Source organism: Trichechus manatus, unplaced genomic scaffold (assembly GCF_000243295.1).
Source record: "Trichechus manatus latirostris isolate Lorelei unplaced genomic scaffold, TriManLat1.0 scaffold00031, whole genome shotgun sequence".
NCBI classification, from domain to species: Eukaryota; Metazoa; Chordata; class Mammalia; order Sirenia; family Trichechidae; genus Trichechus; species Trichechus manatus.
In genome coordinates, this window is record NW_004443967.1 from 16,511,264 (window position 1) to 16,537,248 (window position 25,985).

A 25,985-nucleotide genomic window follows, 5' to 3' on the forward strand; every position below is an offset into this window, starting at 1 on the left:
TTTGAGCCTGGCCTTGGCCAAGATAGACATGGCCTTTTTTTTTTTTTTTCCTGTGATGAACTTAGTGACATGCTTTATTTTTTATTTTTTTTTGTGTGTGTGTTTTTGGTGAAACTTTACACAGGAAATTAGGTTCTCATTTAACAATTTCTATATGTATTGTTCAGTGACGTAGGTTGCATTCTTCACAGTATATCAGCATTTTTGTGGTTTCCATTTTGGCTGTTGTGTTTCCATTAATCTAGCTTCCCTATCCCCCCTTGCCATCTCATCTTTGGTCTAGGGTAAATACCTACCATTTGGTTTCATCTAGATGAATATTTTGAGAAGCACTGTACTCATGGGTAAAATTTATTTTATGAGCCAATCAGCCGTTTGGCTGAAAGGTGACCTCTTGGAGTGGTTTGAGTTCCAAGTTTAAGGAGTATCTCAGGGTGATAGTCTCGGGGGTTCATCTAGTCTCTATGGGTCCAGTAGGTCTGGCTTTTTTTTTAGGAATTTGAGTTTTATTCTACACTTTTTTCCCGTTCTATATGGGACCATCTGTTAACTCTCTGGTTGGAATGGTTGGTAGTGGTAGTTGGGCACCATCTAGTTCTTCTGGTCTCAAGGTAGGTGATGTCAGTGTTCCTGTAGACTGTTGGTTCTGTTGACTAGTTTCTTCTTTCAGTCTTTGGTAGATACCAATAGTTGTATCTTAGTTGGCCGCTCGCAAACTTTTAAGACCCCAGATGCTACTCACCAAACTAGGATGTAGAACATTGTCTTTATGGACTGTATTATGCCAGTTGACTGAGTCGCCACACAAGACTATGATCCTAAGCCCTTAAACCCAGGAGACCAATCCTGGGAGGTGTTTGTTGTATCTAGGAAGTATCCATAACTATGCCCCCTTTGTGCTTTATTTTAAACTTGAAAATACATATAGCACAAATAAACATGTATGTACACATTTTGGCCTGTTTTTATCAACACATTTGACTTGTCACAATCGGTTGTCATTTATATTTAGCTCAAGTTATTATGGACTCTGGGGTGCTGAATGTTTTATGTGGACAGAGAATCCTTAGACACCCGTGACATCTGCTCCTAGTCTTTGAGACACCTTGCATACCAGTTCTTTCTCTTCTTAGTTATTACCAACCCAATCCAATCCTGTTGCTGTCAAGTCGATTCTGACTCATAGTGACCCTATATCAAACCAATACGCACTTTGTCTTTGGTGGAAACAGGCCTCGTTTTCTCCTGTAGAAAAGAGTGTTACACTCTATGAAATCAGGAAAATTTAATCTCCATGTTTAAGTTACTTTGTTGCAAATTGAATTGTGTCCCTAAGATACTAGTTTGTGATCTAAGATATTTGAGCAAGCTGGGTTTTGAGAGAAGGAAAGTGGAGGGGTTTAGAATTGCATTATTAAACGTTTCATCCTCATGTCTTTGCTGTTGACTCCTGTAAAAAATCACCCCACCATACGCTGTGAGCCTTTGAGGAGTGTCATCCAGTGTGAGTCTTCCTGCAGACGTTTGCTCCCCAGGGAGGCTTTGGGAAGTGCACCTGAGGGAGCTGAGAAGCCTCGAGCAATCCTTGTGTTCTCCAGGGGGACCATCTGCATGTCGGCTGCCGAGATGGTTCACCTGGCACCTCTGTGGGTCTCCTTGACCTGACCTGCTCTACTCGAGGACAGAGCCGTGGGTTAGGGGGAGGTCGTGCCTGGCCTCTGAGGGTCCATTGGCTTCCTGGTCCTCAAGGTCTGGAGCTGCCGCTGGTGCGTGGTGCTTTTGTGTGAATTACACGGAGGGGCCCTGGGGGAATGTGGTCCGTGCCAGGGCACACGGTGTGGTGAGCAGAGCGTGCGCTGGAATGTAGCTGCCACTCGCCTCCCCTGGCTAGGTGTTCTGTGCAGTGCACAACCTGAGCAACAGTGCGTGCACCCCTGTCTTGATGCCAGCCCCCGACACCTCCCCCAGCACCTCCTTCTATGGGCTGTGCTTCTCCCTCAAACCTTCCCTCCCACCTTCTGGGATTTCATATCTTAAAAAGAAAGGAAAAGAAGGAAAAATAAAAGGAAGGAAAAGAAAAAGGAAAACACCAAAAGAGAAAGAATAATCCTACCCTGCAGAATACCTCTCTCTGTGTATTGACTCCTTCTCACCCCACCGGGCCCTGCTACCGCTCCAGCCTCATCTCCCCCCGGCTCGCTCACATCTCTGGGCCAGGGTGACATGCCAGGGTGACATGCCAGGGTGACATCGGCTGGGAGTTCCTCCCTCGGCACTGACTCATCCTCGTATCTCATCTCCATGCCCCTTCCACTGTGGTCCCCGAGACTGCAGTATTGGGGACAAGCTGTCACTCCACTCTGGACTTGTCCTTCAGGAGCTCGTTGTCCTTCTGTATTTCTCTCAGAGACTCTGGGTTTCATGTTTGAGTGTGGGTTCTGTGTTTCATGTTTGACTGTGGGTTTCGTGTTTGAGTGTGGGTTTTGGGTTTGAGTGTGGGTTTCGGGTTTGAGTGTGGGTTTTGGTTTTCAGTGTGGGTTTCGGATTGGAGTGTGGGTTTTGGTTTGAGTGTGGGTTTTGGGTTTGAGTGTGGGTTTTGTGTTTCACTGTGGGTTTGTGTTTTTCTCCTGCAATAGCCTGTAAGACCCTGGTGGGGGAACACTGAGTGTTCACCCTGATCTGCAGTGCTTAGTACATGCCTGGCACATAGTAGGTGCTTAGTAGACACTTTTGAGTAAGGCAGGGGCGTCACTAGGTGGAAAGACGAAAAGAGGTATCACCAGCTGGCAAAGGGCAAAATGTCGTCATTGACGTTTTGACTTCCTGAGCCGCAGTTAGTCGGCCAGCCGGGGGTAGACTGGGTAGCGAAAGGGCAGGGCGAGGATGGGCTTCACTCTAGCAGGGCCTTCTTCCTGGGACGGCCTCCAGCGGCGTTTCTCTCGAGAACCCGTCAGATCCCTCCCCCACGCATTTCCGGTACAAGTTGTTTGTGGACAAGGCCCAGCATTTCCCCGTGTTTGCTCTCCTGAGGGCAGAGTTCTGAGCTCATCGCGGTGACGGCTGGTCACGCTCTCTGCATGCTCCCTGGATCTAGAGGGAGGACGGCCACACACACGCATGTATGCACACATGAGCACACACCTGCACACACACACCCATGCACTCACATGCACATCACACATGGACACACATATGTATGTGGACCCATACACATACATATGCACACACACAACCACACACACTACATGTACACACAACCATGCACACACCCACCGTGCACACACATGCACACACAGCCATACACACACTTGCACACTACATGCTTATGTACACACATGCACACATGTATACACAACCACACATCCAACACACTTAGGCACACATGCACACACAACTGTGCACACACATATACAGTACAGGCATGTGCAGACACACGTATGCACACACCTGCACACCCACGCACACACCCACCAGTAGTGGGTGTCAGGACAGACGCAGGGAGAGAGGTGCATCTCAGTATACTGATGGGCAGATGGGCTCCCATAGAGCTAAGACTGGGGGGCAAGCAGGACCAGCCCCAAGGCATCAGGAATGGAGCCCCATACTTGCCGGCAGATAGTGACCGCCCTCCCTCCCCACTAGGGAGAAAGTCTCCATCCTTGGAAACGCCTTGCAGAGTTGAGCAACTGCTCTGTCTCCTGCCTTTGACTTTGTTAAAAGTGCCTGCTCTGTTCCCTCTCCTGGTCATCTCTGCTGGATTACTGGGAGGGCTTTTTCTACTGAATGCATTCCCATCATCTCGCAGGGAGGAAGAGCTTGCAGGCATCAGCAGGGTCACCGTGCACTCCCCAAGGAGCCCCTTGCACCTTGGTTTAGAGTATTTGCAAGTCTCATTTTTCCCCTTGGAGTACAAGAACCGAGTGTTGGCTGAGCATCCCCTCCTGAGCAGTGACTTTGTCAAGCAGAGGCCCGGCTTCCCAGGCTGAGGCTGTCCCAGGCAGTGCAGGGCCGGCCCCGCTCACCTTCCTGTGAGCTGATGCTGCTTAGCAACTTGAGACTTTCATGGGTTGGTGAAGCTGTGGCTCTACCTCCCGAATCCTCCCCTGCTGTCATCCTTCTTGGGAGAATGGAAAATGACAGTCTTCTTAATCCACACCCAGAAAAATGCTACCTTCTGATTTATCTTAAATGTGTATCACCTCCAAAGAGTCGTTCGTCCCGGCAGACGTAGCCCACAACTGTGCTTAATGTGCCACTCACCTGCCAGTTATCCGCCCCCAGAGCAGACTCCGTGTCCCAGTCATCAGGTAATTCTCCTATGCCTATCCTCCAGGCACCTGTGGCCCGGCCCCTTTCCTTCTTATACACCCTGTTTTCTCTCAAGACATTGAATTGTGAATTAAAAGTTGCTCATTCATTGAAATTGATTTCGTGAAAGCTTCTTCTGAAAATGTGTAAGATCATACATGACTCATGCATCCGTTGCTTTTCTAGGTTTATGGGTAACATTGAAATTGCTTCCTGGAGATATCCATCAGATTCGAAAAGAGTTTCCTCACTTGGTGGACAGGACCACAGCCGTAGCCCGGAAGACAGGCTTCCCTGAGATCATCATGCCTGGTAAGACCTGCCTCCTTCAGTGCTTCTGAGCGGTGATGTGGGTGGAGCCAGCACAGGTGGAGTTAGTGTGGCAGCCACAAAGAGATGTATGGACCATCACATGCAGCTTTGGCAAGTGAAGGGCTGCGTGTGGGGTAAGTGACCCTGGTTATGGATCGCTCCTGGAGACCAGAGCTGCAGCCAGAGGGAGGTCTTGGTTGTGATGACTCGTGAGGGCTGGTGCAGAGAGACTTCTGGCAACACAGTAACAGGGGCGAGGGTAAGACAAAGCACCTGCCAGAACCCAGCCCTGAGAACCTGCTAGTGCAATTGTTGTCATTATCAGAAGCAAGCCCTGTAACTGTCCCATATTTGGCTTTTGCCCTTAGTTGGGATGCCTTGTGATTTGTCTTCTGCCCCACAGAATCTATCCAAAAGGAAGAACTGGTGTTTAACGTTTCAGTTACCATGGTATTAAGGGTTGAGCACATTTGCTGGGGAGTCCCTGGTGGTGCAAGTGGTTAACATGCTCCCTGCTAACTGAAAGGTTGGCAGTTTGAGTGCTCTCAGAAGCTCATTGGTAGAAAGGCCTGGCTATCTGCTTCCGTGTTATCAGCCACTGGAAACCCTGTGGATGTGGAATAATTAGGGAAAAGAGGAATAGGGGTTGGGTAACGTGAAGAGTGTAATCAATGTCATTGAATGGTACTTGTAGAAACTGCTGAATTGGTGAATGATTTGTCATGTATATTTTCACCACAATAAAAGGAAAAAAAAGAGAAAGAAAACCCTATGGAGCACAGTTCTCCTCGGACATACATGGGGTCGCCATGAGTCTGAGTTGTCTTGACGACAGCTGGTTAATACAGGATACTGCGAGTCTGACATGACAGGCTGCAGCTTTGCAGCGTCTGCTCTTGAGCTCTGAAGAAGGGTCGCTTGTGATGGTAGGTTGACTACAGGCCTCCAGGACTTGGCCGTCTCCTTTAAGTGATAGTGTAGGCTCAAAACCATGCCCCTGGGCTACTCTTGTGTTCGCAGAACAGCATTTGAATCATGCAGAACCGGTTCAGAGTGGAGGGGGCACTTAGGTCAACAAACTCTATTCTGAAGTGGCCTCCAGGTCGGCTGGAGGGTCAGTGTCTCTTCACAGCAGTGGTCCATGACCTTGAACCCCATCCTTTGACCCCAGAGGTCAGGATGCAGGCTCTGGACTCAGCAGCCCTCCTTGAGCCTCACCTCTGCTACTTACCAGCCCCTTGGAGCAGCAGTGCCCTCATTGGCCACCTGGAGCTCCAGATGAGGTCACTCCCTCCACTGCAGGGGTGGTGAGAGGGAGCACGGACAGACCGAGACGTCTGGACAGACAGATGTCCAACTGAGAGGAAGGAAGGAGGAGCAGAAAGTGAACTTCCCAAAACCAAGGCCACCGTAGTGTTGTTGGAAGGGTAGGTAGGATGAAGCATGGCAATGTTGATGACTTGGTGCCTGCTCGGTTAGTATTAGTTACCATGCTAGTACTGCCCCGGCTCAATTACAGACTTAACTTGTATTAAACGGATAGCAGGACTCCGTGTTCACATTACTCCCGTATTATGTAATACCTCACTGTTTCCAAATAACATTCATGTTAGTAATCTGACTTGATCCCCAGGAGATCCTGGGAAGCGTGTTAATATTCGTCCTTTTTATCTGCGTGTAATACTTTTTGGTTTGCAAATAACGCTCACGTTAATAATCTACCTTGATCCACATAAGGATTTTGGAAGCCTACAAAGTGACGTTGAACTAATTCCAGCAAGATGAAGCCACCACCTAAAGTCTTACAGCTAACGAGCAGTGGAAATGGGGCCAACACACCCCACTTTTGACACTGCCACGTGGCCTCCTATTCTGAGGCTCGGCTGGCAAGGAGAGGAGGGGCTACTCAGCGTATGTTCTGCAAGAGTTATTCTTTTGCTTATTTTAGTGCAACGCAGGGACGCGTTCTTTCCACTCTTTGTCTTCCAGAGCTGCTGGGGGTCATTGAATACGCTGTTGAATTGTTACAAAAGACATCTAAAATTAGCTAGGTTGAATAAGAGTGTCCTGCATCTTCTGAAAAATCTACTATTTTTTGTGACATTTAGCATGAAAAAACTATGGAACGTATATTGCTTGCATGTGTGAAATCTATATACAGCAAATTAATTTGTACTTATTAGTGAAAGGTTGTTTATATTTGGATTCGAGGTGCAAATTTACAGATTGGGACGAAGTCATCGGCCATGTCCATTTATCTTGAGTGGCCTTAGGATGTCTTCACGTTCAAGGGAGAACCCAGGAAGCCCCTAATAACTGGTAGACTTAAAAAGTAAGTCTACACCTCTAAAATTAGCTCATGATTGGGGAAACCATAGAGCTGACTGTTGTTTTGTGAGTTACATGCGCTAAGGGCTGGGGGTCTCGTAGTGTGGGGTTCTAGCTTGAGTGATCGTCCGTGTTGTCTGCTCGCCAACTCATCTCTGACCAGGCAGTGAGCACTGTGTCCTGACCTTGGAGAGAGACGATGTGGGGTGATTTTGAGTCAGACACCAGCCTCTAACCACAGTAGAACCTGCACTGTGTTCCTTGTCAGCTTTCTTAGGGCGATATCCACCTTCTTGAGACAGTGGAGCCCTGGTGGCACAGTGGTTAACTGTTTGTCTGCTAACCAAAAGGTCAACAGTTCGAATACACCAGCCGCTACTTGGAAACCGTATGGGGCAGTTCTACTCTGTCCTATAGGGTCGCCATGAGTCGGAATCATTTTTTTGGTTTGGACAATGGAAGATCTGATCATATTGCTCTTGCTCTTCTCTCCCTTCTCATGGCCACTGGGGATCCTGAAGTCCTCCTCAAGGGTCCTGGTCGGGACATGGAGCTTTCCTTTGAGCTGGGAAGGTGGCTGGAGGCTTGGATGAGGCAAAGCAAGGAGAGCGAGGCTATGGGGCTGACTCAGTTCACGTCCACAGGACTCGTTAGTTCCCTGGCTGCTGAGGCCTTTTTGAAGCTGTTGTGGCCTTTTTCATTTAGGGTTGTTGTGCTGTGAACGAACTTCCCAGCTGAGGGATCATACCGTCTACCCCCGCCTTATTGATAAGGCTGCTTAGTGGTGGGCGGCCTGGAGGTTAAGTGTCTTGTCCGGGGTCATGCAGCTAATTAATGGCAGGTCTTGAACGGGCAGCCCCGCCCCCTACCCCTGTGCTCTGCCATCCTTGATTTCTCCCAGGATCGGCTGGGCAGTCGCACTGTGCTCTTTTCTCAGCAGTGACCGTGGCAGGAGCAGCCACCCACTGGGAGTGTTGTAATAACGACTTTTAAATGAAAGCTTAATTTAATAGTTAGATACATTAAAAGCCAGAATGTAGTCTTTTAAAAAAAACACACAAAAGAAAAAGCAAGAAAGCAAGGGGAATTTTGTCCTTCAGGGATCCTTGTCCTTTGGCTGGAGTGGGCCATTTGCTGTGTTTGTGGGAACAGTGCCAGGTGTCCCCTGAGATGCTCTAGATGGTCAAGGTGGGCGGTGGCCTGAGCTGGCAGCAGAGGAGCCGTGGCTAGATGGTGATGCTTCCTCTCTGTCATGCTGCTAATGCAGCTTGCTGGAATTTCCCAGTGGGGCCATTAACGTGGGCTTCATATGTTCTCAGTGGGGAGAAGAGTCTGGGGCTCCTTTGCTGTTGTTTTCGTACAATTAAAGGCCCACCTCACTTGGCATGCACAAGTCTGGTTTGTTCTTCTTCTGCTTGCTCTGGTTGCTGTTTGGGATCCTGACAGCTTCCTGCTTAGGAGGACAGAAGATCACTGAGGAAGGTTTTTCTCTTGACCCATGATCCCTGCTCCCCGATCCTAGACATCAGCTCGAGGCATCGGCTTGTCGTTCTAATTTTTAACCAACTTTTAGTTCAAGTCCTGGAGTCACGCTCTTTAGAAGAAGGCCATGCAAGGGAGGCCAGTTTTGCCGGTTGTCATCTTGGTTGTGCCAGTGGATGTTGCCATAGTCCTTGGGTCCTGGGACTCCAATGACCACAGCCAGCGTCTAAGATGGATTGCAGTGTTGGTTGTCATGGGCTGTGGACTCTAGATCATGGCAAGCCTGTCACCACATTCCAGCCACCCTGGGCACCAGCTGCTCACAGAAGTGTGGCATGTCCTCTGCCCAGATAAAAACGACACACAACACAAGGGGCCTGGAAATTTTCCCCTTCTCAGCAGGTCTTGTGAAGATGATGAGAATTGCTTGTGTCATGCCTTTAAATGCTGGGACTATTTTGTAGAAAATATTTTATAGTCATCTAATACAGTGTTTATAATATTCTGCTAGATTAGGTAGCATGTAAGACTGTTTTGCAAAATTCACTGAGACACTGTGGATAGTGGATTGACTTTAAAGGTATAATTCCCCCTCCCCCCGACAGGTGATGTTCGAAACGATATCTACGTAACATTAGTTCAAGGAGATTTTGACAAAGGGAGCAAAACAACGGCCAAGAATGTAGAGGTTACGGTGTCTGTTTATGATGAAGATGGAAAACGATTGGAGGTATTCGTTGTTAAAAACCATAATCTGTTCAAGTTTTATTTTCTATGTGTTGGCCTGGGCTCTGCTACAGTATATGAGGTGACATAGATGGGGCTGTGTAATCCCACTTCCAGGGAGGAGTGTCTGCTGTTTCTTCCCTTTCTCTCCCTGGCCTTAGAGGTCCCGTGTCCACTGGGTCCTGGTGTCTGGCCCGACTCAGGAGGTCCCTGTGGCTTTGACCACCTGCCTTCTCTGTCCAGCCCTTTAATGGAGTCTCATTTTCAGGCATTAACCCAAGGCGTGAGGGTCTAGCCATCACCCTTGCTGCTTATCTTTATCTCAGGCATTTCCGGGGTCTCATTTGATAATAACAATGAAGATGATGATGATGATGATGATAAACATTTATCAGGCCTTACTCTGTGCTGGGCACTGTGCCACACATTCTGCCTGAATTGTTTTATTCATTCCTTACAAGAGCCCTGGAAGTACAGACACCATTATTATCAGCATTAAGAGATGAGGAGACCAAGGCCTAGAGAAATGCACCCGCTAGCTTGGGTCACAGGACTAGTGAGAGCTGGCACTGGGGTCTAGGTTGGGCAGCTGACCGTGAACCCTGGCTCTGATCTCATGCTCTGCTGGGTGGTAGTGGATTACCAAAACCTGCTGCTTCCGTGGTCCTGGCAGCCTGCAGGGTCCACCCCTGGAGGACTTGGTGGTCCTAGGAAGTGCTCAGAGGCCCCGGCCTCCTCTGAGTCCCTCCAGGTATCATTTTGGACCCGGGCTGGAGGACTGGAAGGCTGAGCCTCCTGGGCCCACATGGGTGAGGGCAATGCCTTGCACCGTTCCTTCTGGTAGCCCTTGTCCAGGCATCACTGCTGGCCCTGTGACTCTGGAGGCAGGCAGTCCTGCCCCTGCTATCGGGCCCCATCACTGACTCCCAGTGGAGCTGGTGGACAGTCTCTACGACTGGAGGAAGGGGACGGAGGCCGCCACCTCCTTTTTGGTCCACAGCCACGTATTCTCCACTTGCTGAATGATTCAGGCAGCTCCTGCCCACCCTAGCTGAAGTGGTTGGGGTGAGGGTTCGCAGGGTGGAAGACAGTATTATCACAAACATCACGGTCTTCAGTGTGTGAGAAGAGGGCTGTAGGTCCGGCTTCCGACGGATCTGTCCCTTTCTGGCTGGGAGCGTCTTCTATTTGGGATGGAGTTCATCAGCATTCCTGGAATACTCTCTCTTCTCCTTCCAGTTGATACCTTGGGGGTGGGAGGTGGGGAGAGGTATGCCACGTCAAGTTCCATGAGGTCTTATGTGAAGTCTTTACGCCTTCTTTTAAAGCATGTGATTTTCCCGGGCGCTGGTGATGAAGCTATTTCAGAGTACAAATCCGTGATTTACTACCAAGTGAAGCAGCCCCGCTGGTTTGAGACCGTTAAGGTATTATTTACATGTTATTTTATATCGCATGGAGGGGATTATGAAATACTCATTTGTATCCTAAGGAAATCCCTCCCATCCCGACCCGGCTCCCAGGCTGCTGTCTGAAGGGTGCTGGAAGGGGGCAGAGTCAGCTCCTACAACAAAGTCAGTCAAGGTTGCTAAGGAACCTGCACGCATTTCTTGGAACACACTCACTCTCATCTCCTTTTGGACATAAAAATAAGACTTTCATGGAGACAAATGTCAGAGTCTTTTCAAGATAGCTATTGTCTTTCTCTTCTTCGGTCTGTTTTATGTGCGGCATGCTGTCTTTACACCAAGTGGAAAAAAATAGAGATGACAGTATATGGAGGTTATTGCTGGGGAGACAAGGGGCCTGTTCCCGTGAGGTCGACCAGCTGCTTCTCATAAGGCAGCACCCCCCCGTGACCACGATAGCTCCACTGTGGCCAATGCCAGCCCAAGCCAAAGGCTCGAATATTTGAAAACCAGGCTAGAGGTTGGCTCTGGAATACAGATGTTGGATGTGAGGATAGGGACAATATTTGCTTGCGGGCAGCATGCATTCAGTCCTTTTTCTTGCCCTGGAATGTCACAACAAGCAAGCTTTCTTGCCACAGCTGCAGGCGGGCCATTGCAGCTGCAGAGGGAACATGGGTACCTCGATGCTGGGACTGAGAAAACAAAAATGGCAACTTTTAAAAATAGAACTTGAACAGTGAGGATCAGAGCCGTTTAAAAAAAACTCGGCTGTCTTGCAGTGTTGACTTGGCATCCTTTACGGTGTTGTCTTGCTTAAACTTTAAACAGGTATCTTGCCTTTGGAAAAATCATATTGGGGATTATGTATACAATGTTCTCACTAGGAGTTGGAATTGACTCAATTCCAACGGCTTTCTTTGGTTACTTCCACCATGGCAGCGTGGACATTTGTGTAATTGTGCCCTGTGTCTCTGGTTGAATGAAGTGTTCATGCTAGAAGATGTTGGTAAGTGAGCCAGAACTTTCTTTTTTCAATTCCGACAGGTGGCCATTCCCATTGAAGATGTCAACCGCAGTCACCTTCGGTTTACCTTCCGACACAGGTCATCACAGGACTGTAAGTAACTGAACACCTTATTATCACCTCTGTTCTTCCAGGGAAAGCTAAGGGAAAGCCAATCGGGCTGCACTTATTCTGGATTTGTTCTAGAGCTTGATTATTTAGAACTTGGTTAATACCATGAGATCTTGACGTTTTAACTCATTTTCCACTTGATCCTTTTTCTGAGAAAGGGTGGTTGTGTCTTCTGCATTGAGTTGATCTTGCGAAATCTTAACTTTCTTCTTGCATTCCTCTGACTAGGTGCTACTACTTCATAGTCTTTCTTTTGCGTTCCCCTGTTCCATTTTGACTTGTAATACGATTCCATCCATCGAAAACTCACCAAGATGGAACACATACACTTTGGAAATTGGCTTCTAATGCCTTTTGTATTGCAATTGAAAGCTCAAACTATTTTGTCTTTTCTGATGGCCCCTACCTGGAGCTCAGATGCAGCTTCTCTCAGGGTAGATGATGCCAAGACTTTAGGAGTAAAGAACTGGCAATTTAATCACTCACCTTCCAGAATACTTTATTATTGATTACTGATGTTTGTCCCATCCCATTTGTTGAATTGTCTGTGGAGGATGTAGCCTTGTGCTGGGCACTAAATAAATATTACAAAAGTAGGACGCAGCCCCTGCCCTTTGTGGCTTGTATCCATTTGACAGTGGACTCATATTTGGGGACATAAGTGACAATGACAGTTGGCTACAGATATGTGTGCTGTAGGTGATCGAGGGGAAGTGGTGGTCTGTGTGGTGTGTTAGTCACTGACAGCATGTGGACAGGGTCGGGGACCAGACCTGGCTCCAGAGGCCGCCCTGTAGGTCCCCTGCTCTGTGTGCTTATTCAGACACTTAAGCATGAACCTCAGTGTCCGCATCTTCACACAATGACCACAGGACCTCCCTCCTGGGGTGGTGTGGAAGACCAAGATGCCTGCCACTCACTTGGCAGAGTCCAGTGGGCAAACTGTCACTCAACAACAGGTTCTTTGGTAGGAAAGCTAGGAAGAGCCAGAGGGAGCTGGACGTTTTGTCCTGTGAGACCAGAGACTGGAAGGTCTTCCGACAGGCTAAGAGGGAGGGAACGTGGTCACAGTTCATGGCCAACTAGAAGAAGAGTTTAATCTGGAAGACCTGCAGAACTGGGATGCTCTAGGTTGCAAGGTGATGGGAGTGGCTAGGTCTGTGTTCCGGGCACACAGTGGTGCAATGGCTGCGAGAGGAGAATTTGGGAGCTGACATTGAGTCTGATGTAATCCACAGGTATATGTGTTAGTATTCCAACACATACGGGTTTTCTTTGTTGTGTTTCTGAGGCCATATCAGTGTAGGGGATATTCTAAATTTAATCACTTCTGAGTTGCACAGACAAAAAGCAAGCACAAATGGTGAGGTAGGGTGGGAGGAGGGGGGGTAGATGCCATGTGAGAATCTCCCAGGAACAGAAGAAAGCTGGGGCTGCAGTCCCCGTGCCTACAGAAGACGAAAGAGACAAGGACCTTCTCCCCCACCCCTAGAGCCAGTGCCCTGAAGGTGGACTTCCAGCCATCTGAACTATGAGAAAGTAAATGTCTGTTCTTTAAAGCCACCCACTTGTGGTATTTCTGTTACAGCAGCACTAGGAAGCTAAGACACTAAGACCTCTCCAGCAACTTGTTAGCAATTCCAGAGGCATTTACATGGACACGAGCAAATTTTGACTTCTGGGTTCTGCTTGCTAAGAGCCAAGTGACACTTGTCTGTGCCGGGCTCAGATGGGTGGAGTCCAGGATGGATGGGTGGGGGTCTAGGGAACGGGCCACCCTGCCTGCTGTCCAGAGCCGTCCTGTAAGGTTCCCTGAGTTTGTTGTAATAGAAGCGGTCTACCTGGTAATGGCTGCTAGTGAGCATGTGATAAAAAGCAGCCTCCCCCTTTGAGGTGCAGATGTGGAACCCTAAAGAAAGCTGCACTCACCTTGTGCTACCTAATAGGAGGGTCAGCGGGCGCCTGCTGCTGACAGTCAGGTCACCTGTCCTTCTGAGCCACGGCTGCTTGCAGGGAGGCAGGCTTTTACTTTTCCAACCAGCCCAAGCTTAGGAGGATCTGTTCTTTCTCATTTGAGCATGAAGTTGGCTTATGTTTCCTGTGACTTATGTGCCCTTTTACCAAGTTATTTTTTAGATTCCTAGGATGACACCTTTTTTCCTGTATTCCTTCCTTTCTTTTTTGTTGTTGATTGGAAGTAGTAGTGAGAAAATACACAAAGTCCCTTACACCCCAGGGTCTAGTGGACAAAACAACAATAAACAACAACAAATTTACCACACACACACACGCACGCACACATGCACCTAGATCTGGTAGTCTGGTAATAATAAGGACTATGAAGAAAAATAAATCAGGCAAGGAGAAAGAGTATGACTGGGTTACTCATTCATCGTTTTAGATGTAGTGGTCATGTCTGAGGAGCTGGTATTCGAATAGAGTTCAGAACGACAAAGGGAACAAAATTTCACATTGAGGTCTTTAGTGTGCTGTAATTTACATTAGCGTATGGTGTGAGGTAGGAACCAGCTTTCTTAGTGGAGTGGTCTGTTCCTCTCTGCTGATTACATGACCCTCTGCCATTTACATGGCCTGTGTTCCAGGCCCTGTTGGTTCCTACTAGTCTGGCATCTCTATGCTAACATGCCACCCCACCTTCTCTATTATTACTTAATAGTTACTCTTGGTTTCTAGCATTGTGGGCTTCCCTACATATTCTTTTTCTTAGATTTTAAAATTGGAATTTAATCACTTTTATTTATATACTACTTAATTGGCATTCCGTGGGAGAAAGATGTGGCAGTCTGCTTCCATAAAGATTACAACCTAGGAAATCCTGTGAGGCAGTAGTACCCTGTTCTGTGGGGTCACTATGAGTTGTAATGGCCTCAGTGGCAACAGGCTAATTGGCATTCATGCTATGCCAATGTATATTATTACTTGTTTATTTATTTTTATATAATTCCATTTATTTTGTTGTTGTAGTTGAGAATAAACACAGCAAAACGTACAACAATTTAGCAGTTTCTGCACGCACCATGTAGTGGCATTGATTACATTCTGCTAGTTTAACCGTTCTCACCCTCCTTTTCTGAGTTGTTCCTCTCCCATTAGCATAAACTCACTGCCCTTTAAGGTTCCTGACCAATCCTTTGAGTTGTTGTCACTTGGATCCCATATAGGTAGACTTCAGGGGATATTTTTGGTTTAAGGTTTAAAGATTGTCTCAGGACAACAGTTTCAGGGATTCACCCAATTTTCATGGCTCGAGGAGGTCTGGAGTCCATGAGAATTTGAAATTCTGTTCTGTGTTTTCCTTGTCTTGATCAGGATTCTTCTATGGAATCTTTGATCAAAATGTTCCATAATGATAGCTGGGCACCATCCAGTTCTTTTGGTCTCATGGCAAAGGAGGCGGTCGCTCACGGAGGCAATTAGCCACACATTCCGTATCCTCCACCTATTCTTGACTCTCCTTCTTCCTCTGTTGCTCCAGGCCCGTACAGACCAACTGTTGTGCCTTGGATGGCCGCTTGCATGTTTTTAAGTCCCTAGGCACTACGCAACACACTAGGAGGTAGAACAGAGGCACCACACATGTTATTAGGCCAGTTAACTGGGACGTCCCATGAAACCATGATGCTAAACCTCCAAACCAAGGAACCAAATCCTATGAGGTTTTTGGTTGTACATAATCAGCCTTAGCAGCTACTCTTTTTTCTTTTTTGTCGTTGTATCTACATATTCTTCGTTTTTTTAAAAAAAATTGTACTTTAAATAAAGGTTTACAAAGCAAATTAGTTTCTCATTAAACAATTAATACACATATTGTTATGTGACATTGGTTGCCAATCCCAGGACATGTCCACCGTCTCCCCTTCTCGACCTTGGGTTTCCCGTTACCAGGTTTCCTGTCCCCACCTGCCTTCTTGTCCTTGACCCTGAGCTGGTGTGTCCATTTAGTCTTGTTTTGTTTTATGGGCCTGTCTAATCTTTGGCTGAAGGGTGAACCTTCATATATACGTATATGTGTATATATATATATATTTCTTTATATATACATATTCTTGTTTAAAATCATCCTGTTCTTGACCCCTTGCTCTAGAATCAGCTTTTCAAGTTCCATGAAAAATCCTTGTTGAGATTTTGGTTGGAATTACATTGAATTTATAGATGAATTTGGAGAGAGCCAATCCTTTAGGAGCTGAGTCTTCCTCCTGGTGATCACTGTCCATTTATTCAGTTTTTTTTTAAGCATCTGTCAGTAAGTTTTGTAATTTTTTTAATAAAGGTGGCCTTCGGTAAGGTTATTTTGTCATGGCGGCAGTCAAAGGTGGTTGTTGATTTTTATTGCAGCTAAGGACAAATCTGAGAAAATATTTGCTCTTGCGTTTGTGAAGCTGATGCGATATGATGGGACCACCCTGAGGGACGGGGAGCACGATCTTATCGTCTATAAGGTATACGTCTTATTGGTGCCGTAGTGCTGACTATTGACCATTTAGCCCATTCTGGGCACCCTGACCTGAGCTGACATTTCCCGCCTTTTTGAGGAAGCTGCTACCTAAAAAAAACGAAAAACAAAACAAAAAGCCAGAAAACCAAATCAATTGCTGTTGAGTTGATTCGGACTTATAGTGACCCTGTAGGACAGAGTAGAACTGCCCTGTAGGGTTTCCAAGGCTGTCATCTTTACAGAAGCAGACTGCCACATCTTTCTCCTGTGGGTTCAAACTACTGACCTTTCGGTTAGCAGCCGAGTGCTTAACCACTGCACCACAGGGCTCCTACAGCTGCTACCTAGCCACACTAAATTCTATAAATGAATGCTTCTGATGACCAGCCCCTGTGCTGCTCCTAACGAAATGATGACATAAAATGACACGTAAGTGCCCTGTAATAATACTCTATGAACATGAGTTAAGCTATAGGAACAAAGGAAATTACTGAAATAAACAGTTTAGCACACTACAAGAACAAACACTGTGATAGTTAAAAAGATTAAGGATAACAAAGGGTGGGACGAAGTATGTATTGCTGGTTTTAAGTCATGTTTGACATAATGTGTAACAAAACCCACAGGCTGAAGCAAAAAAGCTGGAAGACGCCTCGACGTACTTGAGTCTGCCCTCCACCAAAGCCGAGTTAGAGGAGAAGGGGCACTCAGCCACGGGCAAGGGCATGCAGAGCCTCGGAAGCTGTACCATCAGCAAAGATTCCTTCCAGATTTCAACCCTGGTGTGCTCCACGAAGCTCACTCAGAACGGTGAGTGTGGGATGGGAGATGATCACCCCATGGTATCTCTAGGAAGCAGCCAGTGTGGGTACAGAGTGGAAGGAGGGAGTGTTAATCCTGCTTACTATAAAATTCACACTTCTATTTTTGTCTGAGGATTAAAGTTAAACAGAAATAAAGAAATGGATTTACTTTCAAAAGAGCTTTTTGAACAAAGAAGCTTGTATTGCATCAAGGTAAAAGTATGAGATTTAGGGTCAATCCAAAGACCTGGGGTTGAACCCTTCCCTTATGATGCCCCTGGGAATGACCTGGAACTAGGGACTTCACCTCTCTGAACCTTCTCTTCCTTGTCTACGGATATGGGAGTTCTGGGTAGTGCAAATGGGTAACACGTGCGGCTGCTCACGGAAAGGTTGGAGGTTCAAGTCCACCTGGATGCTTTTTGGAAGAAAGCCCTGGTGATCTACTTTTGAAAAATCAACCATTGAAAACCCTCTGGAGCACAGTTCTACTCTAACAGTCACGAAGTTGCTGTGAGTCAGAGTCAGCTCATCAACAACTGGTTATGCCCACTGCGAAGGGTATTGGTGAGTTTAAGTGCACTATTAAATGAGCCCTGGTGGTGCAGTGATTAAGCACTCAGCTGCTAACTGAAAGGTCGGTGACTCAAACCCACCAGCTGCTCCATTGGCGAAAGGTGTGGCAGTCTGCTTCCATGAAGATTCCAAACCCAACCAAACCCAGTGCCGTTGAGTAGATGTCAACTCATAGCAACCCTATAGGACAGAGTAGAACTACCCCATAGAGTTTCCAAAGCTGTAAATCTTTATGGAAGCTGACTGCCACATCTTTCTGCCTTGGAGTGGCTGGTGGGTTCAAAGCGCCGACTTTTTGATTAGCAGCCAAGGGCTTAACCGCTGGGCCACCAGGGTTTCTCCTGCAGATTCCAGGCTAGGAAACCCTAAGGGGCAGTTCTGCTCTGCCCTGCAGCGTTGCTGTGAGTCAGCGTCAGCTCGACAGCAGCGAAGTTTTTTTGTTACAGGATGAGAGGCACCCACCTTCTCTGTGTTGCTCCCTCTCCCCCGCACACACCGAGATAATGACCTGTTACCTTTGTTTTAAAATGTTGATTTTAATGGCATGTTCTAGTCCCCATCATGGTGAGATAAGGTACCTTGAATCACACACACCACAGAGCAGCCTTAAAGCATCGAATTACTCACCTGCCTGTCACCATGTCCCCGTGCTGGGTTGGCCACCTGCTCCAAGCACCTTTCCCACTGCTCCCAGCCTGCCCAGTGACACCCTGTCCTCCAGGGGTACTTCTTGTGTGAAGCGCCTTCCTCCTGCCCTCACCCTTCTGCACAAATCCCATGTTTAAAATTTGAAGCCCCGGATGGGGCGGCAGCACGGCTGTGCACACAGATTTTATGCTCTCTTGAAACTCAGCTCAAAATCCCAGTTTTTCCCCCTTAACTGCCTGATAGGGTTTTGATTATTAATGGCTGCAGCTCTCATGAAGTGTGCCCTGGGGGTTGTCCGTAAATCATGGCGGTCATTTTGCATTTGCCCTAGCAACAGTCATCATTTGGACTTTAACCGTCTAAACAGAGGCAGAAGGGAGCCCATCGTTGCCAGTCACAGAATCGGAGTGGGACGTGGATTGAGCTGGATGCGAGTCTTGAGTGTTTGGAAAGCTCGTAGAACTTTCCTGGACGCTCGCTGTGCTTGGTCGCACGGGGCTACGCAGGCTACGCGTGTCCATCACTGCATCACGGGTGAAGTGTTTGGTGTGTGGGGAGGAAGTCTCTCACACGCTTTCAGGCCATGTGGTACATTTCTCTGGAGTCCCTGGGTGGTGCAAACAGCTAATGCACTCGCTGCTAACCAATAGGTTGGAAGTTCGAGTCTACCCAGAAGTACCTTGGAAGAAAGGCCTGCTGATCTACTTCTGACAAATCAGCCATTGAAAACCTTATGGAGGAAAGTATTAGCCCAAGAGACAGAAAGGGCCACATAAACAAGAGACTCCATCAACCTGAGACCAGAAGAACTAGATGGTGCCTCGCTACCACCAATAACCACCCTGACAGGGAACACAACAGAGAGTCCCTGACGGAGCAGGAGAAAAGTGGGGTGCAGAACTCAAATTCCAGTAAAAAGACCAGACTTAATGGTTTGACTGAGACTGTAGGGACCCCAGAATACGTGGCCCCCAAACTCTGTTAGCCTAAAACTAAAACCATTCCCTAAGCCAACTCTTTCAGACAAAGATTAGACTGGACTATAAGATGCAAAATGATACTCATGAAGAGTGTGCTTCTTAGCTCAAGTAGATACATGAGAGTAAATGGGCAGCTTCTGAAGGAGGTGAGATGAGAAGGCAGAGAGGTCAGGAGCTGGTTGAATGGACATGGGAAATCGGGGATGGAAAGGAGGAGTGTGCTGTCACAGTATAGGGAGAGCAATTAGGGTCACATAACAAAGTATGTATAAATTTTTGTATGTTAGACTAACTTGTATTGTAAACTTTGACTTAAAGTACAACAATTAAAAAAAAAAGAAAACCCTATGGAGCACAGTCATGAGTTGGAGTTGACTTGATGGCGACTGGTTTGGATACTTTTCTCTAGTGATGCCTTCCTTGTGTTTCGTCTGCAGCCTTTATGAAGTGTCAAAGCTGGTAGTTGTTCTCGAATCTCCATGAGCAGGTGAATCTGTTAACTGGGGCCGGGCTCCCTGCAGCGTGTGGAGGGGTAGAGAGTCCCCAGGGAGCTTGTGTGTGGAGCACCAGGCACCACTGTGGGAACGGGTCATGGAGAGGAGGCCCCGTATGCCAGCGCTGCTCTCTGGATGTGTCCCTGACAGTCCCACCAGGCTGAGAGGCTCCAGCATCCAGGCCTCCTCTGATCCGGGGAAGGGTGACCTCTGCAGGGGTGTGACCACCCACGTATGTGGCACATTCACTGTTCAGTAGAGCTGATGTGTATAGCCATGTTCACAGGGAAGGCAGCCACCATTTTAGACATGGCCCATGCTACAAAAGCATATCTGGGAGGTGTTCTTTGGAACCTAAACATACCTTCCTTTTCAAAAGCAATATCCTAAATAGTTTGGCAGCTCCTCAAAAAGGTAAATGTGAAACTGCCGTGCCACCAAGCAATCCCATTCCTAGGAACACACATACCCAAAGGAATTGAAAGCGAGAAAGCAAACAGGTATGTGTACACCAGTATTCATTGCAGCATTATTTACAATAGCCAAGAGGTAGAAACAACCCAAACGTCCATCAGTGGATGATGGATAAACAGAATGTGGTCTGTACTCCGTGGAGTATTGTACTCAGCCGTAAAGAGAAATGAAGTCCTGATAGATGCTATGACACGGACGAACCTTAAAACATGCTGAGTGAAATAAGGCAGATATCCTGTGATCCCACTGACAGGAAATAGGCAGTGTATAGAGACCAAAGCTTGTTAGCGATTACCTGGGCTGGGAGGAAGGAGGACGGTGGAGTCGCTGTTAGGAGGCACTGAGCAATGGTGGTGGGACAGTTTGTAGAAGGATAGCGATGACGGTTGTATAGCATGATAAATATAATCATTGTCACTGAATTGTACATGTAAAAATTGTTGAATTGACAAAAGTTTTGTTATATATGTTTTTACCACAATTTAAAAAAAAAAAAAAAAGGTACTCAGTACAGGGACAAAACAAGACAATGTCCCGAAGATTAGTTTGCTTCTGGGGCCCATCTACAAAATCTTAGTGCACCTGTCAGCAGAGTAGAGGGGCTGGGCCAGGAGCTGTCCCCGAGGGTGGTGCTGATCTGCCTCTCATTTCCAGCCTCCCTGAATCTCACCAGTCGTCAGGTGATTCCCTCCCTGGAACCCTTGGTCTCATTGCCTTGGTCTCTACAGCATCTGTTGCTAGGCAACGAGGAAATCCCCAGGCTTGATGCTGTTCCCCAGGAGTGAAGGGAATCTCGGGGCTTTCATTTCCCCTCCAGCCAGCTATTCCTTTTGTCAGTATGGGGGTGTGTCAAGCGTGTGCAAGACAGAGCTGCCCCGATTGGCATCTAAGTGAGCATCATGTCCCAGATTCCCATTTGAGAATCATTTTTCTGAAACTCTGATTTATGACTGCAAAGTTCCATTAGGGATAAGCAGTGGCTGAATTATTCATCAAGGTTTGTATTAAGTGTCTCTGTTCTCAGCACTATGCTGGATGCTGTCGGGGATATAAAAAGACCTATAGGATGTGAGTCCTCTCCTCAATTAGCTTACTACATAATTAGTGCGAGAGGGGTTCTAAAAGAATAATTATGGGTTAAACTTTGGTGACTCACGGGAAACGAGGGCATGGGGAGGGGGCGCCCGGGCTGACTTGGGTCGTTGTGAGGAAGGCTTGGCAAGCCCCATTTTCTTACAGGCTCCCCTTCCTCAAAGGGCTTTTGCTCCTATTAATGTGCCTTCTCCTTACTAATTTACCTTTCCTCGTATTTACAATACAGAGGTAAATCTTAAAAAAAAAAAAAAAAAAGGAAGACCATTGCTAGTGAGTTAAGTCTCCAACTCATGGTGACCCCATGTGCTACAGAGCTCTGGTGGTGCAGTGGTTAAGAGTTCCACTGCTGACAACCAAAAGGTTGGCTGTTCGAATCCACAGCTGCTCCTTGGAAACCCTATGGGGCAGTTGTACTCTGTCCTGTAGTGTCACTATGAGTCAGAATGGACTCAGTGGGTTTGGTTTTTTTGGTTTTAATCTTTATGGAAGCAGATCACCAGGCCTTTCTTAGATGGAGCTGCTGGGTGGGTTTCAACCACCTACCTTTAGGTTAGCAGCTGATTGCAAACTTCAGCCTCCATCATTATCCAAAGTGCCACCAATTTTGAATGAATAGGATCCCCGTTTTTAATTAGTCTCTGATAACTCTCCTGAGATGGAAGTCACCATTAGCCTGGGCACCTCACAGCCTTTTCATTTGCTTCACCTTTTGATTAAACATTGAAATATGTTACCTTCTGTGAATAAAGTTTACATTTCTCAGTTCCAGTCATCTCTTTGAATTACTGCTACTGTTACTACTATGACCTGGATGTTGTGCTCAGTGCCTTCCAAACCTCATGTCATTTAATTCTTACACCAGCTCTGTGAAGTAGGCATCTTCGTCGCCATTTTTCAGATGGAAAAACTGAGGTAGATTACTTGCCCAAGGTCGTATCGTTACTGCGTGGCCCAGCTGGTATTTAAGCCAGGTTGTCTGACTCTATAGTCTGTATTTTCACACATCCACGGTACCCTACTATTTGGCCTCCCTTTTCTTTTTTAATTCTTTTTCTTAGCACTATTTGCAGGGCAAGGTCACAAGGTCAAATACATGAAAATGTCTGTTTCGGTGTTCATTATATATCCGCTTTTGTGTAGTTTGATCTTTAAGTTATAATGGGCATCCTGTATTCACTGAAATTCTACCTATTGCCAAAATGATATTTTTCTTTTCGATATTAGCTAGGATTTTTCTTGCAGAGACAGTTCCTGTAGCTGAAGTTCGTTCCTGATGAGCATAAACAGTAAATATACTTTGCTCATTGTATTTTTTCAAGTAATGGAATATTAATATAAGTTAAAGTGAAAATTGTGTAGGCATCTGTTCTTTCCCAGAGGTGATTTAAATTCCATATTCCTGCCTTAAAGAACATCTTGCTGCCTTCAACAAAGTCATTTCTGGACATTCTCTTTCACCTTCAGCCTTTAAAAACCTGTACATTCAGTGCCCGATTTTTCAAATAAAAAACAAGCAAACAAACACACAAAAACAGAACCATGAGAAGCACAGACAATATGGAGCTCCCAGCGGGAGTGGTCTGAGCTGTCCAGGGCCACTGGAGGTGCAAGGACTGCCCCCTTGCAGCCACTCCCCTTGCAGTTCCAATACTTGAAGTTTTGTTAATTATTTTACAGGAGCCCTGGTGGCACAGTGGTTAAGCACTTGGCTGCTAAACCAAAAGGTTGGCGGTTCGAACCTACCAGCTGCTCTCTGGGAGAAAGATGTGGCAGTCTGCTTCCGTAAAGGTTTACAGCCTTGGAAACCCTATGGGGCAGTTCTAGTCTGTCCTGTAGGGTCCTTGTGAGTCAGAATCGACTCGATAGCAGTGGGTTTGCATTTATTTTATTGTATACCATTTAATCATATTTTTTAAAATAGAGACTTGTTCTCAAACTGGAAAATACAACTCGGGAAAAGCCAGCAGCACTTTGTGCAGGAGCAGCCTTCTTTCCTGCCTCTTTGTCTGACTAGAAAGGCCCGTCCTTTTTACAGGTTCCTGAACGCATCTTTAAAGCTCCTGCATGGAAATCATTCCATGGTAAATGTAGTTGGAGAGAAGGAATTCCACCACCCTAGGTTTTAGGGATGTTGCTGCAAAGTAGTGAAATATTTAGATGACGAGACTTTCGAAATCGGATTGATTATTTTGTTGTTGTTGTTCAAAAATCACAGAAAGAAGTACACAGGATGCATGAGCAAGAGAGACAAAGTTGGCTGTGCGGGACTGACGTTCTTCTTCTGTTTTCAGTGGACCTTCTGGGGCTCTTGAAGTGGCGTTCTAACACCAACCTGCTGCAGCAGAACCTGAGGCAGCTGATGAAGGTTGATGGCGGCGAAGTGGTTAAGGTAGTGCACCCCAGAGGGCCGTGTTTTCTTCTTTTTCTTCCTCTGCGTGAATTAACAGATAGAGGCACTGCTTCCAAAGGTAGTATAGGATTCTGGCTACAATCTTTAACAAATAGTTTCTTTAAGGTATTTAAGATGCACCCTTCTGAGTGGAAGGGACGCTCCTTGTATTCTGGTTGTGGAATGGCCATCTAGTTTAGCTGTGGAGGCTTTGCCATCAACCCCCTTTTGAGTTCTTGTCCCTCTTCCAAAGGGTCCTAGCTGTGGGTCTGACAGGCGTTAACTAACCCCCTGAAGCCTCACTCTCCTCACCTGTAAAATGGAGATACTAACAGCGCCTCCTTCTTAGGGTGGTTATGAGGGTTAAGTGAAATACGGTAGCCCGTGTCTGGCACCTGGAGGCGCTCAGCGCGTGTTCTGTTTCATTGCCGTCGGCATTATCACTGTTCCTGGCACACTGCTAGTGGGGAGCCTGTATAAGTGACTTGCAGAGACGTGTGGTATGGTAGAATGATCACAGGGCTGGGAGTCTTGTCTTGCCCGTTTTCTGGCCATGCGATCCTGGACTCATTTCTGGAGAGATGCTAGGTGCTCGTTTCCTGTGGCCCCGTATCTTTATCTATAAGCTACAGTGCCAGACTGGGGTGATCGGATAGTCTTCTGAGCACTCAGATTCTTTAATTCTTCATTCTGTTCTGTTTGTGGTTCTGATGTCAGCAGCAGGCACTTCTTGCCTCTCGTATGTCATTTAATTTGCTGAAATGACTTTTCCTTGTAAAGGACATGCAGTTTCGGCTTCAGGTGGCCAGCGGGGGATGAGCTGGTCACTAACGTGGTGTTTCCTAAGCGTGGTCTTTATAACCGAGTCTGCCCCTCGGTTGCCCCTGTTCTTCACCCTTCCAGAGTGGTGCTTGCAGAGGAGACTGTCTTATCTCTGTAAAAATTAATTACTTGAAATGGCCTTAATTAACCAGCAATGTGATTCACTTTGGTATAAATTAATTTAGTTGCACCACTTTCCTAAATTCATTATATAACCTTTCGACTATATCCTCGCTCATCTTAAAATTTTAATCATCTTTTCAGGTCTTTGTCTTCTTCCAGTGGCTTGGACGATGTTAATTGCATTTTAAACTTCTCTGGGTTCTATAAATTCCCTACTTCAGATGGAAACTGGTGAATAAAGGAACATACTTTAGAAGACACACAGTTAATGGAATTTTGTTCTCTTTGATTCTTAAGTTCCTGTATGATGTCAGGAATGCACGGTATTTCTGTTGACCTGTATAACACTTACCAGGAAAAGTCTAGAGTTATCTTGTCCGTCTTTCTCCTCCACTCCCCTTAGATAATACATTATCAGGCACTGTTGTTCATCCTTGGTAATGGTTTCCACATCTCTCCCTTTGCTTCCTGTCCACACTGGGATCCCTCAGGCCTGGATGATCTGTCCACACCTTACCTAGTTTGTTCTTGTTGTTAGGTGCCAGCCAGTTGACCCCAACTTACAATGGTTCCATGCATGATGGGATGAAATGCTGCTTGGTCCTGTGCCATCCTCAAGATCAGTCACAGATCAGACCATTGTGTTCCACAGGGTTTTCATTGGTGGATTTTCAGAAGTGGATCGCCAGACCTTCCTTTCTAGTCCTTCTTAGTCTGGAAGCTCTAGTGAGACCTGTTCAGTGTCATAGTGACATTCAAGCCTCCGCTGATAGATGGGTGGTGGCTGTGTATGAGGTGCATCGGCCAGGGATTGAACCCTGGTCTCCCACGTGGAAGGTGGGAATTCTACCACTGACCTGACTTTTATTCTTCCCATTCACCAGTGTATCCTGCACACCACGTATGCTAGAGGGGTGGATTGACTTGCCCAAGGCCGAATGGGCTGCTAACGGCCAGCCAGGACTAGAGAGGTCCTAGCCTGCAGGCAGCTTCTTCTACTCTGTTTAAGGATGTGATAGTATGTGGGCTGTTAGTTCATTCCATTCATTCGAAGCCCCTCTTTATGTATATTTATAACTTGTAGTAGTGAGATAGCATTGCTTGATAGATTGTGAAAGGTATTTGCATGTTTAATAAAAGGTACAGTTTCCCACTAAGATTGAGAAGGACAGTGGTGAATTTGGTCTTCCAATGGTGGTCTTGGAGGAAGGATGAGATGGCAAAGAGGCCTTTCGTGTCAGGGGTCTTCTCCTGGGTGGATATGTCCCTGCGCCATGGGGGCTCTATGGCCAAACCAACACGTTTCCAGCTCTCTGCGGTTGCGTGTCTGTGCTACTGACCATGCCGTTTGTCTTGGTGGGAGGGCCAGGCCTGCGTCAGGGACTTTGCATGCACTGTGTCCAGCCAGGGCTTGGCACCTGG

At 46.8% G+C, this 25,985-nt stretch overlaps 1 protein-coding gene across 1 annotated transcript in view; it reads left to right on the plus strand.

The window, feature by feature from the left end:
• DOCK1 (dedicator of cytokinesis 1) overlaps positions 1–25,985 on the plus strand; it is a 569,919-nt gene that overhangs the window by 99,840 nt on the left and 444,094 nt on the right. The window contains exons 13-19 of the mRNA XM_023730055.1: positions 4,495–4,620; positions 9,036–9,160; positions 10,485–10,583; positions 11,613–11,685; positions 16,060–16,163; positions 16,786–16,969; positions 23,521–23,618. Of these exons, the coding sequence (XP_023585823.1) occupies positions 4,495–4,620; positions 9,036–9,160; positions 10,485–10,583; positions 11,613–11,685; positions 16,060–16,163; positions 16,786–16,969; positions 23,521–23,618 (809 nt within the window). The remainder of the gene's footprint in view (positions 1–4,494; positions 4,621–9,035; positions 9,161–10,484; positions 10,584–11,612; positions 11,686–16,059; positions 16,164–16,785; positions 16,970–23,520; positions 23,619–25,985) is intronic.